We start from the raw sequence: 16,177 nt of genomic DNA, 5'->3' as shown, positions 1-16,177 counted from the left end.
ACCGTATTTTTGCCCTTATTTTTTCTCTCACTTGTATTCTCACTCTTTCGTCCTGTTAGATGCGATTCTTCCCCAGCGTTCTCGACTGCGTGACTCTGAGGCTAAAAGGCTGCCGATCAGCAGCCTCTTGCAAATATTAATTGGATCTTTTTCAGCTTCTAGCAACATCAGTGGAAAGAACGGTATTAGAGACCCTTCCTTCAAGATTTTAACAAGATGCTTTTTAATCTGACCTAACAAGTCTCTTTGCACTTTTAAGCCTAATTCAAAATCTGTGGAATGTAATAAATATCAAAACATGCATTAAGAAGGTAATATCTGACTAGAATGAAACCAAATACTTACTGCCGCATAAATAAAGGCACTTGACTGGTCATTTCTGTATTCCCCCTACTACCCTTTTTTTTTTTTTTTTTCTGTTGGGATAAATGCTTCTTCCCACACAGATCATCATCGTCACCTTAAGAAGAAATGGTACCAGTACTAATAATGCCATATTTACAACTGCTTGCCATGACTCATGCATCATATATTCAGCTTTGGAATCACTTTATGATCAAGGGGATCAGAAAGAGGGCTGAGAAACTTGCAGAGGGTATTGAAAAAACAACAACAAAGAGAGTATTTATCTCAGTCCTCACCTCTCTACTATCCAAGTAGCTTGTAAACGGATTTACCTTTATAACAATTAATTAGGTAGGAAAAAAAATGGATCATTTTATAAATGATGGTGTGAAACATAGGGTGAATTTAATGATTTAACTACAGTGATGTGGGAAGTCAGAGTCTCAGGCTGGGAGAGAAGTCAAATGTATCTAAACATAGCACCCTAATGACCAAGCTACCATGTAGGTTTCACAGTAGCAGATTTATAGCCATTCTGCAGACTTATAATTGTATCTTTTTGAGGATATGTGTCTGTAGATCTGAAAGTTTTTCCCAGCTAGAAAAATCCTTTTTAATGTAATATTTATGAGTGTTACATATTTGTGAAACATTCACAAAGAAACTCCTCAGTTTGGGTAATTTAAAAAGAAACCCCCCACAAATAACTGCTTTGATGAAGTATTTAAGGATCATTTTATTTTTATAAATATACAGAAAATTCAGAGCATCTAGAATCTAAAATATTCCTTTTAATATAGTGCTTTAATATAAAATTCTATCAGTTTCACAGAATCTGTGCTGCACTTCTCATCAGTAATGAATAAAATAGGATTTTTGACTTTGCTTTCAGTGCAAGTATGTTCAAGCTTATTACTTAAAAATAAAATCTTAAAGCTTGCTTCAATTAAGCCAAAATTTTCAATCTTATATTTAACAAATGCTGAATGTTATTTTAACTGGGAAAAAAAAATCATTGTGCTTCCAGGTGCACGATCTCTGTAGTTTGTTAAACTCAATAACACTTTTTAATGATACACCATCATCATTTCTTCCCAGCTGATATGTTAAAACACACTGCACCTCTCTACAAACTTTGCATCATGGTGGCCTCAATGCTGCTGCAATGTGGAAGGGATTATCCTCCACCGAGTGCTTCTCATGTGTCTTGTGCCTTTCAAAACTGGTCCCCTGCCATGTTTAGGGGGAGGAGACATGAGAAAAGATTTCATTATTATAGTAATAAAGCTAACATTAGGTAATTCGTAATAATTTTAAACATTGCGAGCTGCTGCTGATTACCTCATGGAGTTTATCGCAGCAGTATTTGGCTAGCTTGTTATTTATTGCATGAGGAATGGGGAATTCAACTTTTTCCATGTTTTCATGACATGCTGGATACTCCACTCGTGCAACTGTCTAAGGGCAAACACTTTAACCCCTTGAGGTCTGCTAATCGGGAGCACCAGCTGTTAAGTGCCAGTGTGCTTCCTGCATTGGTGCCTGCGGGAAGAGAATGGGTTGAAAAGGATATGACCCTAAACTTCAGAAACCGCTGCTCTCCTTGGGGGCAAAATATAATTCAGCTTGCATCTTCTCTTGCTTTCTCTTCATGTATCCATGTGGTTCTGATGCAGATTGTTGTGCACTCACTGTGAATGCTTAAAGCCTTGAGAAAGATGATAGTTAATTGGTGAAGTTAAAATCTGCCTTGCACTGGTATGGAAGTGTTTTCGGAGGTATTTGCTCAGCTAGCTCACTGAGCTGCTGAGGGCGGGGGGAAGGCTACGGGTATCTTGCTCACAGTGAATTATTGCAAACGTGTTCTGTGTGTTTGTGGGTTTTTGTTTTGTTTTGTTAAAAAATAAAAAAAGGGATTGCATGGATGATTTTTTACATTACTACCTGTACAATGTTACTTCAGCCTCACTCTACATTACAGTCTTCCATTCATTTGAAGCAAGCAATGAAATTCCATGTGAAAAAGGAACCCATCACAAACAGAACTCAAATTTAATCCCTATAGCATAAAATAGAGTTAGAGGTGAAAAGGCAGCTATTATTCTTTAAATGCTCACCCTCTATCCCCCTGTTATTTTCTGAAACAGTAGCATTGTTAAACAGACATACATATTGGAGGGGCAAAAAGATAAAAAATCTTCTGGTTTGGGCACATTTTGTGTTCTCTTACAGTTTTCTGCAGAGCTGTCCAGCCTAGTATTTTTAACTCCTCCTCTAGATTATTTGCTGCGTGATAATAAATTAATGTCTATTAATGAAAGTCTGTCACTAGACTTCACAGTTCAGTAGCCTGAGGAAAACATTTCCAGTAGTGGGATATCCTTGTAATCACTGGGGCAAATTCTTCCGGATATCCTTGTAATCACTGGGGCAAATTCTTCCTGCTTTTACTCTAAAACATTATATCAAATTTAGTTTGTATGTGGGGTTTCCAGATAAGCAATGTTTAAAATACCTTTGTAGCATGTGAATATTTTGGGGCCATCTCAGTAAGAACATGGTTTGACCCTAATGTCCTTAGATGCAATTTCCCTCTCTCCAAGTGTCGTGTAATACATGGTGCATTCTGTCACCTGAAATGGCTTAAAAGCATAAATGAAGTATTATTAGGTACTAGAGAATGAAAACATGTTATACTGTGCTGTTATACTCCCAGATTAAAAGGAAAGCCTCAGCATGGCAAAGATGTTGAATTTGTTGCATATTTCAACAAAACAATTCAAAAGAGGGTTGAAAGCTCCGACTGCAGTCAAACACTGAGCTCCCATCACCTGTGAATGCAGGTTGGGCTCAGGCCTCCCTTTATGCCTCAAAAATATCTTCTTTGTCTGCCTCTTGTCACCAGAGAACTTTCTACAGACTACTGCACACAGTGGAAGGGAGCTGAATTTACATAATATAGCAGCAATCTAACATAAGTTTGAATAGAACAAAAAAAAAAAAAAAGCTGTCATCACAAAATGAGGTTTAATAGTGGACTTGGAATATATACATTTAAACTCATTTGTTTTAGGCACAATAAGGGAATAGATGGAGAACATATAGTTGTGGATGCAGAGGAGGAAGAGAGGTTTGCTCATGTGGAGGGAAAGCAAGTCAGGCTGGCTTCATCCTGTGCTGTTGATTTCATCTTTTTTGCTGTGAAGTTCCTTCTTCCAAGATATTTTTCTTCCAAAACAGCTCACCATGCTTGCAGCACTAGGTTTTGGTGATCAGCTTCTTTAGGGACTCAGGTACTTCCCATCACCAGAGTATCAAAGGCATGCAGAAACATTAAATTAAAAAAAAAAAAGTAGCAAACCAATCTTGGCCTTTGCTTTGCCTTGCCTCTTTGGGCAAAACCATGCTTTGCTCACTTTTTGTTTTCTATTAGCTGTGGCTGTGGACATCAGAAGGGCTTGAGGGTGCCATGCTGATCACAACCCATGGGTTTGGGAACAATGATCAGTAAAAGACGTTGATTCAGATTTGTACTGGCAAAACACTTCAAAGCAAACTTCCCATTAAGCACACTGGCCCACCAGGACTATTCTCATGTTCCAGTGCGAAAGCATATTGCTTTGGTGTTTTGCTAAATCAGGGTTTTATGACCAGGCATTGTTCATACTATTAGGCGTGTCATTCTGTTAATGATGATAAAAAAGTAAGCATCAGTTCACTAGTAAACGCCTGCAATCTGCATCACCGAGATGGAGGAATTAACTCTTTCAAAGGTAGGCTCAGGAGCCTGTCTGGCCAATAAGGAGTGTCATGAGGTCTTGTCATGAACCTTTTCCCAGTTCCTAATGTGTTAATGTGTTGTCCTGAGGCTACAGTAGTTTCAAATAAAGAGCATCCCTCGCTGGAGGGGCGACACAAGTGTCTGCAGCCACAGGGAAGCCCACGTGACATGCGAGCATGCCAGCTCCATTGGGAGAATCTTCTCCAGGTTCATCCTTGCAGCACGCCACGGAGGCTTGTACAAGACCACAATTAACCTTGTCCATGGATGTCAGTGTCTCATATCTTAATTTCTGAGAAAGAGAATTCCTTTTATGTTGAACCATGATGATTTTAATTACTGGGAATTTAATGAGGCCACTAGTAAGGCTGTAAAGCACGTGCGGTACTCATATTGCTCTGCTCCCATGGAAAGCTGTAATGAAACAGGAAATTCTTACCTAATTTGTGCGTGTGTGAGAACAAACACTGAAATGAGCTACTGTGTTACACCAGTGCTAGGGTTTACAAAGGTTCTACCTTTACCGATGATTTCCAGATGAATTGCAACTCTAAAACCCACAACACACTAAAGGTATAATTACTACTACTACCACTGTTTTTAGACTTTAAAGCATATGTTGATATGTATTGTGGTCCGTTGTAAGGATGTGGTTTTTGTTTTGTTTTTACTTAAAAAAAAAAAAAAAAGTTTACTACTTTGTCCAGCACACTTTCCCATAAATTTCTGTACATTGTATGGGGGGGGGGAATGGGGCATGGGCAATGTGTGATGCCTCAAACCATGGCAGTTAGCAAAAATATCTGTATCAGATACCTTTTCTAAGTTGTCACTGTTATATTTACTGAATGAATTCATTCAATTTCTGATACAGCTGAAGAACGTATTTTCAAGGAGGCACTTGCTATTGATTATCCTTCTAGAGCTGCCCTGGAAGAATGTGCAGACAATGGGGGCAGTAGGGGATGGGGGAGTGGATATGGGGCAGTCACACCATGGTCAGGGTGACCCTTTGCCCACCTGCCTGATGCCTTAGCACTGCGAGATGTTCTTGCAAGGCGCAGAAGGGGACCAGTACGAGAGAGCCAAACTCTAACTCCTCAGCAGGGAGGGTTTCCAGCCCTGCTTCTACTCTTGCAGTTCATACAGGGATTGACAGGAGGAACCCAAACTCATTTTTTCTCAGTCCCCTCCAATAGCATGTATCTGGTTAGGCACTCAAGGAAAATGAGGGGGAAGCATCTCAAACTGAAGAGGAAATTGAGGACGAAAATGGCACTGCACTGTCCCCTTTGTTTCTCCGGGTTATGATAAGAAAGATGAGGACTCACTTTGCTCTTCACAAGTGATGTTTTAGAAGAAAGTTCCTCCGTTTGTACTGAGACAAGAAGCCAGTCCCCACAGCAGTTAGGCTCTGCCTGCCTGTTTCCTGCATCCTGGCCTTGCTGTTCAGCACTGGCCAGACACTCAAAGTAAAACCTAAAGAAAATGCCGTGGGTTTTGCCATCTCAAACAGCACTCATGCAGCAAGAGGCTGCCGGGTGCTGAGCTAGGTCTTTAGCTGCAGGTGGCAAAAGTTCACCTAAATCTTGTTTTAACGGCATGAATATTTGCGTGGGTCGGGCCTACTCTTAAAAGTGGCAAAGGGGCACTTGGTGGCACGACCACAGCGGACCCTGAGGTTCTGCTAAATATATTCTGCTCTAGGTACAGGGGGGTTCTTAAGAATTTGTTTTTCTCTGGCTTTTCATGAATTAATGTTAATAAAAACTGCCCCTACGTCTTATTTTTCTATATGAACACAAAAATTGCAGCTGCCTGCCAAGTCTGTTGAGAGATGGATGTAATAATTTTCAATCGGACTGTTAGCCCAAAGGGAACCTGATAGCAAGAGATTGACAGATGCAGCATGGATTATCTTGTGCTCTGAACTCAGCCCAATTTGTGGTTTGTTGCAGGTGCTAAAGAGATTGATATTGCTGCTACCCTGGAGCACTTGAGGGACCAGAGACCAGGCATGGTCCAGACAAAGGTACTGTCAATAAATCCACCGGGATTTTAAATACATTAAAGGTCTTTCACAGTAGTTGTTTTCATGACAGAAGAGAGAGGGTATGACCTAATTTAACACAGGTCGCTTGCTGATTACTCTGTTTGGCTTCCTACCAACTGAGGTTTATTTATGCTGAAGATTTATCTAGGCTACTTTCTTTGGTGTTTACTGCTCTTTCTTGTAACATCTCCAACATCTATCTTGATTACCATATATGAAGGGCAATCAAGACAGCACTGTATAGTCTACTAAGGAAAATGCGTACGTGAAAAAAATGTTCTTGCTTAAATCCTGAATATGGATTGTTTTCTTAGAGCATCTCTGCCTAACTGTGCATGTAATATTTTTAAAAGGCTTCAACTCATTAAAGAAAGTGTAACTGCTGATGCTTTTTTTCTGAAAAGAAAGTTTTGAATTAAAGAAAATACAGTTTTGAGGGATATCAAGTCATTTTTAGTATCACTGAAGGAAAAGCTTATGCCATGCCTAAAGCAATGTCCTTTATGGATGTAGCATGGTGACTGCATTTATACCCCGTGGTGAGTTGAATATCTTACCCTATAATGACTGTCAGTTGTAATAGTCTCGAAATTTTATGTAATTTATAACTTTTAAAGATAGCTGATACTGTGATTGTAGTTCCTTACATCAGGAATGAAACTTTCTATTGTGATTCTCAGTGACGTGTGGAATATTTTGGGTATTTGCTGCAAGTTAAGAGCTTCAAATATGACAGTAAAGAAACCTGTTCATGACATAGAGGCCAAATAAATCTGAATATGACACTGTAAAATACTGAATGAAAGTTATAACCCCAAACTGAGTATCCAGAACGATGTGACAGCACTCTGTCTTGGTCAGGCAGGAACTGATAGGAACATCTGCAGCATTTAGGGAGTTGCAGTTGCTGAGGGACAAAGGTGAAATAAATCTGTTTTGCAGGAATCATTGGCTCATAACTTTTTCTGAATCTCTTCTTAATCATTTTATCTTCCCACTAATATTAGAAGTGATGCTGCAGAACAAGGGAGGGGTGGGGAAGGAAGGATTAATTATTATTTACCAGTTAAGTAAGTGCATGAAAAATTAAGATGAGCCAGCCAAAGCTAGCTAAGCTTTATCAGCAAGCAAGACACAAAATTGCACAAATCTTTCTTCTGCTTTGATTATTCAGACTGAGGAAAAAAAAATGGATATAGCACACAGCATCCAATGTCACATATATTTATTCTGCGGAAAGATGCAAGTCCTGAGCTACTCTGTAAATGCATCCAATTTATATGGCAGCTCTGTAGAAGTACAGAGCTCTGATTCTGATTTGTCTCTCAGTTCAGAGAAATTACAGTTTGTTGCCTTCAACAAAAGAAAAAAAAAGCACAGCTCTGGTACCAAAGAATAAGGTTATGTGAACAACTTCTTTTACTTAGCTCAGAAATAGTTACCGGAGTCCCATGAAAAGCTCACTAAAGACATGTTTCTCCCCTCCAAACATTTATCTGGAAGAGCTCCAGAAAGGGAAATGTATCCAGTGTTTTCACCCAGGATGAAAAATTTTCTCAGGATATTGCTTATCTCTCCTCTTGCTCCTTCTTCCATCATTGTCATTTTCTCAAAACCACCCAAATCACTTATTCAAGCTAATGTCTTGCAAATTATAAATATCTGGTTACATGCTAGCAAGGCACTATCCCCAGAGAATTTTTCTGACGGATTTAAACAAACCCCTGTGCTTTCCCAGCTGAATACAAATGAGGAATATTAGACTCCTGGAGTAATTTAAAACAATGGATTAAAAGTCAGGTTAGAAATGCCAATTACAGAATATCCCTAGGCAAAATAAACACCAACTTACTTTAGCAATGTTATTGTGTTTCCAGCAGGCAGCGCTCCACATTTTCAATAAGCATGTGAAAGATTTGTTTGCAACATTTTGTCTTCTGGTAGGGATCTTTAATTCAAAAGCACTGTATATAATAAATGGTAATGAAATTATCATAACGACATTCTGCATTTCTGAGAAGCATAATAGAAGGTTTGTGGTTTTGTTATTTTTTTGCAGGGGAATCGTAAAATAGAATTGATATGCCACATGTGAGAGGAAAAAATAATGAAGGAGGAAGTGTATTCTCTGTGATGAGAAAAATATTCTTCGTTTTCTTTTTCTCTCTCCTGTATCTTTCCACGTGCAATCTGTAATGTTTAGCTGAGGTTCTTTTTTTTGGCATATATGCTGTATGCACCTAGTGTGTTTTCCAGGGAATTTTTATTTGAAGACTTAATGAAATGCAGCTTTTTTTTTTTTATCTAAATATATTACTTCTAAATATATTCATGTTGCCTCTGCATTATAGGTGGACTGACAATACGATGTGCCTGCCCAGCTCTGTCTTCTAGGCAAAGCCTAGAAATATCTAGATATTTCTATCTGTTTCTGATAGCCTAGATATCTAAGTCAATCTTGTATATGTGAGTAGTGCATGTGAATGAGCTGTACAAAATATCAAACTAAGCCTCTTTAAAATTGCTATTACGTCTATCTATCTGTGGTTGCTCTCATGCAGTGGTGCGGGAGGGGTGTGAAGGCTTTTCTTTGGAGGGTGGGGACACACATCAATGGGAGCTGCACAATCTGCTGCTTGCCTGTGTGTATTGTGCAGAAAGAAGGAGGGGGAAGAGCTCAGCTGCACCATCCCAGAAAGACCAAGTCCTCACCTCGCCTTCTTTGTTGTCCCCTTTATGGCAGTTTCATGGTCAGGTTTGAGCTCTGGCTGTAAAGATGCTCTGATCAGCCTCACTGATTTAGGGTCACGCCTAATGAAAGGTGCTGGACTCCACTGAGCTTGTCTCCAGAATCCATGTCTGAAATTGGGAGTTGCTGTTAATCAGTCCAAGTCCTCATGTGGCATAGCAGCTTCTCCATGGTGTAGTGATGCCCTGTGGGGCACCCATCAGCGAGAGGCAGAGTTGTTTGAGTTCTCAGGTCTCCAGGCTGGCAGCTCTTCACAATGAGGTGGACATGTGTTGGACCAACAGGGCTTAAGGGCAGATTTCCTGAGAGAAAGACTTATTTTCAGCAATGGGACTATTATTAAAGTATTGTAGTCCCTATATTACAAGCTTTTCCTCACAGTAAAACACTCGGATGAAGAGCACGTTAGACAGCCTCACTGCCATGGCATCAGTTTGGTTCCGGCGTGGCATGTCCAGATGAATGCCTCCTCTGCCTCCTCTGCCCTCCAGCTACTCTCACGCATTCGGTGAGAGTATATTTTGATTCTTGCTCAAAATATAACTGCTGCTCCTGGGTGGCCACCAGCATTTCCAGCGTCTCCTCTAATTGCAGAGACCTTGAGGCAGGCACAGGCAAGCGTATACACCATTTTCTGTGCCTAATGAGGGTGAGTCCTACTCTTTAGGGTGAATTGATGTCTGATTAAAAACTGCTGGATGCAGTCCAGCAAATGTGCAAGGATGCCACTTTGACAGCACCAGGCAGAGAGCAAAATCCGTGAATGCTGGTTTCTCTGAGAAATTATTCTCAGTTTTAAACTTCTTTTTCCTCTCTGGAACTGTGCTTAACGTCGCTTCTCTCTGAGGCATCTCCACATGGGAGATTATTCTGCAGTGGGGTAAGACAGGGCAGAGAAGTGTGGTGATGAAATGCAAGAATTAGAAGTCAGCCATTTATGAACTATGAGTTGTTTACTTGTAATTTGTTCTCTCATCCTTGCTGCAGATTTCCACTGTTGCAAGTGAATGCTATTAATCCAGTAATCACCTGTGGGGTTGGCTGCATCCTGCAGCCGCGTGCCACTGCTGCGTCCATACCTGCATTCTTCCTACACAGCCCTGGCAGCTCCTGCTGGAGGCACCTGCTGGACTATTCACTTCCTAATTGGAGGCACAGACAGCATCCCAGCAGCGATCTTTGCAGGGTGTATATCAGACCTCGATTCTCAAAGTTGGTTCTTCCAAAGCTCTTAGCCCCCATTGGCTTAAGCCGCTGGAGCACTTCTAGAAAATCTCAATAGTTTTGCACGGTCCATGAGTGGTATCCTGAAGTTGCTTATACTCCAAGTAAACCGTGCACATTTCTTTTTCCCTCTGATAAGAAACAACCAGAAAATCATCCTGTCAGATATCTCAGTAAGCTAAATTTCTGAGAAGGATTACTTGCTTAGAAAATACACCACCTGTTAACCTCGAGGAAGTAAAGCTCCTTTGTCCTTCTGTAGGACTAGAGAGTTCAGGAGCATGTTAGGGACACACTTAGATGTTGTGGCCATGCCTGCCTGTGTCCTTCACACCTCTGTTAACCCAGCACAGAAATCTGTTAGTAATTTTGGTTTTATGCTTACAGTAAATTTGTAGCAGAAATGTTCCCAAATATTCCCTAAGCAGGAATAAAGTGGACTAAACATTGCTAGGTAATTTGTGGGTGCAGAAGAGTAGTTAAAAAAAGAAGGAGATAAAGAAAAATAACAGGTAAAGGAAAAAGCAGGCATTGTTTTATATGGTAGATATAATGTGAGGAAATAGTTATTTAGCTGATTTCTGCTAGAAATAGTCCTGAGAGAAGCCAAAGGCTCTCTTTTGCAGCATCTCACCTGTTTCATATCTCAACTACGTTAACAAGTTTCCATCTTAGTGTCAGAAGGAAATGGCTGGTGATCAACTACTCCCAAATGCTTCTGACCAAGCAATCGCAATACATCATCGTGTCCCAGTAGCTTAGTTTGTGCTACCAACATTTTTCTCCATTAAAATGACTGGTTTCAAGATGCTGTCAAACGTGTTATATAGCATCAATAATCCCTAAACATTTCACTCCTTTCCGTTGCAGTGTGGAGTTTCCTGCATATTCATATTTTCAGCAATGTCTTGAGGATGCTCGGCTGCAGAACAGTGCGCCAGGCTGTCGGAAATTTTTTTTTGTTTTATTATTCAGTGTATGCGTTTGCTCTCTCCGCAGGAGCAGTTTGAGTTTGCTTTGACAGCAGTTGCAGAAGAAGTGAATGCAATACTCAAGGCACTTCCACAGTGAGCGGCTCGTTCTCCCGGAGGTTCCCGCAGGATCCATTCCTCGTTTCCTCATCCTTGGTCCCTGTGAATGTTCTTGGACACCACGACCTGACCTTAACTGTGTATCTTCTGTTGTAACCACATAGTGATAGGGTCCTAACAAACTCCTTTAGCTGGTAAAAGTTCAACAGTTAGAAATGTGTATTCTGTTTTTTGGGTTTTAAAATAAATTTTAAAAAGTACATTGAAGCCTCGGATTAAGTGACAGAATAGACCATCTAATTCCTTTCACATCCTGGAAGCCCTGAATGTCACTCTCTGAAAGCACACATTCATGTTCTTAATAGCAAATATACAGTATTGTGGGTAATTAGTGCAGTCAATATAGTCTCAGAAAACAGTGTTTTGTTATATTTTGGAACTCCTCAAAGGCTGAACAAGAGTGGGGGGCCTGAAAGGGATGGTGATTGTTCCTACACAATGCCGAGCGAGGGCACGAAGCAGTGCTGAGGGTGTGAGTAAACACAGGTCCAGGCTCTGGCAAAGGGAGCTTGCACCTTCTCATGCTGGGCTTTGGCAAGCAAACATTTTCTTAACTGTTGTTTACTTTTCAGCTTTGTGCTGTGAATGGAAGAAAATCTGAGCTATAAGTAAATAGGCCTTCACAGTTGTTGCAACTGGGGAGAACAAGCTGGTCACATTAATGGGAACCTGGGGGACAGTGAGCACGGCCGCTCTGGCCGGGTACCTACAGAGCGGAGCAGGCGAGCGTAGACACACCTCCAGGCATCAGGTACATGTCCAGAGCTGGTATGGACACAGATTCTTGACTTTATGGGGTTACTGAGGAAGAAAATGGGACTCTCCTCTTTATATTTTTGCATTTCCCTCTGTAAAGCTGTGCTGTGCCATCCTTTTCAGCCAGGGAAGTATATTTCTATAAAAGCCTGGCTGAAGAAAGAATCACAGGTCTGCATTGTATGATCCTCATTGCATTTGTCTGAGCCAGACATTTGTTGCACCTTTCTGCTCTTTCCTTGTTCTGAATGATGCCTACTTTAACTATTAAGGGATAAAGAAGCACACAGGTTGAATTTCAGAGATTCTTGTGTTCTCAAAATCCTAATGCCTACTGTTGTGAAGTAATGCTAAAATATGTCTGTAAATGGCTTGGTTATGCAATTCTGCTTATATGAATTCACAGTTTTAGTTGTGGCACTCTGCTAAAGGGAATGAAACTACTGATGGCAAGTACTCTTATTTGTTTGAATGTAGGTCCAGAGAGTAACATTATCAAATGTTCTTAGGTGATATAGGCTCTGAATTTCATTTTCAAAAGTGAACACTTGGACACTTTTTCATACGCTATCCTACATTTCTGTGATTTAAGAATTTATTTTTTTCCAAAATCTTGACAGTGTTGTATGCTTGAAACTATATTAGGCTAATTGATTTACCTCAGCACTGGAAAATACAGAATTGAATTTAATTTAGGAAGGGGGAAGCCTTTATAAACTTATAATCAGTGAAATGTTAAAAATGCAATATTGGAGAGTTTTGATGGCACAGAGGTAACAGGCATCTATCGGAATCAACCATGTTGCAATTTTGTGTTGTAGGTGTGAATATTGGTGATTTCTTCTTTTTAGCAATTAAAGAGTTATTAAAAAAAAAAAAAAAAAAAAAAAGAAAACTTGTTACTTTTCTCCATACTTTTCTGTATGCTTTTCTTGGTATGTGCTGTTGCTTAATTTGTGCATCCCATTACTACAGCAGTACAGAGCAGTTACTGCAGATGCCATCATCCTCTTAAGTACACATACTGTACATTAAGCCACATGTTTATTTTATGGCCTAAGCATTTTAGAGCTTTCCTAGCAATAACTAAAAAAACTAATGGAGTATGAATGAGAAAATTGCCTTTTTCATTTGATAATTTAGGTTTAACAGGATTCTTTTATTACTTTAGCTAACACAAAATTGCAGATCAGGGCAGATGAGATCCGTTTGAGCAGTATCAGCAAGTGTTTGAAGTAGATTTACTGTGAGCCATGTACTGCATCTTTCTGAAAATACAGGTAGTTATATCCATACAAACAGTCCAAGGACTCAAAATTAGGGCATCCTAAGCCAAGCCCTCCCATTGTCAGATAAAATTATTTCCCAGTGCAAGATGCTGTACCATTACCTACTGCCAATGGGATAATGGGTTTTTAGCACAAATTTCTGCCCTGGGATTCATTAGTGTTCGCCTTCTGACCGTCCCTGTGCATACTACAAACATGGCTGACGAGCCGTTCGTTTGCACTTCAGGAATATTTTTTAATTGTTCTTTTGCAAATATTTGCATTTCATAATAGCAATTTCAGGGTGATCCCTATTAATTCACAAGCAGCTGAGTGTGAGACTAAAATATTGGTCTTCAGGCTTTGGAGTTTATCTAGCGTAAATTAGAGGGCATTAATCTTCCCCAAGGCTAATGGGGCAGGGATGTATTGTTTTATTCATACTGGTAGCCTGGTTTACACAACAGAAGGATGCAGTGTTACTTAGAGGGTTGGGATATCTCCCACTGAATGTCATTGACAATCCTGTTATTTCAGCCATGTTTTGCACAGTTCTTCCACAAAAAGGTGCCAGGCTTATTCTGTTGAATGTAACTTACCTCGCAGATTATTTCATCTGTGCAGGTAGGATATTGTTGATACCTCTCACTAAATGCCCTGCTTCTGGGGGTGAGCCTTTGCTGCAGAGCCTACAAATGAAATGTAGTTTCCGTCGCACCAGGGTGATCCGGAGGGGTTTGACAATCCATTTTCTGGGAGATGCCAAAGCCATGGAAATACAAACCTGATGAAACCCCAGAGATAGATTTCTCATGCGGGGCAGGTATTTCTTTACCCTTCTCACTGCAAATGGGCAAAGGATGTTGTTCAGGCTGCCCCAGGCCAATTAACACTGGAGGTGGGACCTGCCCCATGTTCCCTCGCAAGTGAGGTTGAGCAGAGCTTCTTCCTGGAAGCCAAGATGGTACAAGAGCCCAGGGTCAAATGAGACCCACACCTCTTCCCTGTTCAATATTCTGCTTGATCTTTAGTAAACGGATTGTGATTGAAGCTTGGGCTGGTGCCTGATGCTCAGCCATAAACAGTATGTATTTAATATTGACCGTCCTCGTGTTCTTGATGACGACAAATTGAATCTACAGGTGCTGTTTATGCAATTGAACTTTTTAATGACATTTAAGAGGGGAGCTGCAGGAGGATGATTTAACCCCAGTGCTCAGTTTCCTTCCTCGCTATTCAAAGCAGAGGGAAAATAACTTGTCCCACAAGCATGGCAGTGAGCATGGCTGGTTGGCACCAAGGATGGTGGTGGTGACTGGACCATAAACCCATGCTTACGTAGTCCCAGAAGGTGTCAACATGTTGGATGGGGAGGTGGTTGTCACCAATTGTCCTCTCCAGTCTTCACCCTTCCCACAACATGACCAGAATTTGGAGGGACAGAAGGAAAGGACAGCACAGTTACCCAAAGCCCAGATGTTTGGGGTTTGGCACTTGCCAGGGGGAAAGCAGCGTGGGTTTTGCTGTCAACTGCACTTGTTTCAGGCATGAATTCTAACCATTGCCCTTGACCATCATTTGTGGGGGAACCTGGTGCAGCCTGGGTAACATCCAGTGGAAGTCCTGGGCAATCCTGAGGGCCAAGAATGAATTGAAAATCCCAGAAAATCCCATATCCAAATCTTAATTCAGTAGCAAAACATGCAAGATTATTTTTATAGATGCTACTAATGGTTTAAGACACTTTAAAATATTTTTTAAAATCTACACCAATGCCTAAACCTTGTTCCTGTCTCTAGCACGCATGCAGAACCAATCTCCATCCATCCCCAGGGGAATGACAGTTATAGTACCTGTAAGGAGTTCATGCTTTATTAGTCAAGTGGAACATTAATAAAACCCAGCCCACTCCATAATTTCCAGAATAGTCATTAATTAAAAAAAAATGTTTATTGGAATAGAAAACAAGTATTTGATTAGCTTTGTTACAGAACAATAGCTCTCCTAATTTTTATTCTGCATATTTTATTCTTTGTTTAGAAAATTCTCTTAAGAAGCAGTTGAGATAATTCGCTTTTTAAAATTGTACAGTTTCTATGGTTTTGCTTTTTAAATGAGAGTACACTTTGTAGATTTGATTATTATATTTTTCTGTTAAGATTACATTGGACATTACAAAAGCATTCCCCACCACAGTGAAAAGAAAGCTATCCTGTTGGTTTATTGTAAAAGAAAAAAATAATTAAAACAAAATTGCAGAGCTGTGGCATACTCAATCCAATTAGAGCATGACTCTTTACTACTCTTCATTTACCACATTAGAAATAAATTTACACCAGCAAGATTTCATTTGAAGCTGTTCTTGCATGCTGTTTGTACTGTATTTGATGGCATAATATTGTTTCATTTACAACCTTTTCCTTCTTGTCATTCTATTATATTCTTTCTGTATATAGTTAAAAAAAAAAAAAAAGAGTAAAAAAATGAAAAAGATTATACAAAGTATTTTGTTCTACCTCTGTAAAAATCATATTTGTGAATAAAGTCATATTGTCTGTGGAGTGCAGTATCGTGAATGCAGCATTAGTAGCTGGTGCTTTGCTTTTATTTGGGGGTGGGCGGGCTCCTCCCTCTAGTGCTGGATTCTGAATTCCCAAGATGTCCGGGTGGGGCTGACAAAGAGGGGCTCAGGTGTCCTGTCGACCTCGTAGAGGTCCATGCTTCATCTGCTGTGAGCAAAAGAGGCTGCAGCCACCTCTGGCTGTGGTGTATGGCCTCTTACAGTGCAGCTTCCAACAGTGATGGAGGTGGGGGTCATGGTGCTCCAGACAGGGAGGGGAAAGAATTTGGACTCTACTTCAGTAATCCATGAGTGTGCATCACAGAGCATGCAAGGTAACAAATGGAGTA

General features: G+C 40.3%; 1 protein-coding gene across 2 annotated transcripts in view; it reads left to right on the top strand.

Moving 5' to 3' along the window:
- The window catches only part of PTPRN2 (protein tyrosine phosphatase receptor type N2), a 644,732-nt gene extending 628,901 nt beyond the window's left edge, over positions 1–15,831 (top strand). For both annotated transcript variants that reach the window (XM_068673455.1, XM_068673456.1), the window contains exons 22-23: positions 6,085–6,158; positions 11,152–15,831. In XM_068673455.1, the coding sequence (XP_068529556.1) occupies positions 6,085–6,158; positions 11,152–11,223 (146 nt within the window). In that variant the 3' untranslated portion in view covers positions 11,224–15,831. The remainder of the gene's footprint in view (positions 1–6,084; positions 6,159–11,151) is intronic.
- The last annotated feature ends 346 nt before the right edge of the window (positions 15,832–16,177 follow it).

Source organism: Anas acuta, chromosome 2 (assembly GCF_963932015.1).
Source record: "Anas acuta chromosome 2, bAnaAcu1.1, whole genome shotgun sequence".
NCBI lineage: Eukaryota > Metazoa > Chordata > Aves > Anseriformes > Anatidae > Anas > Anas acuta.
Note: the sequence above shows the minus strand (reverse complement) of the source record. Positions and strands in the feature narration are given on the sequence as shown.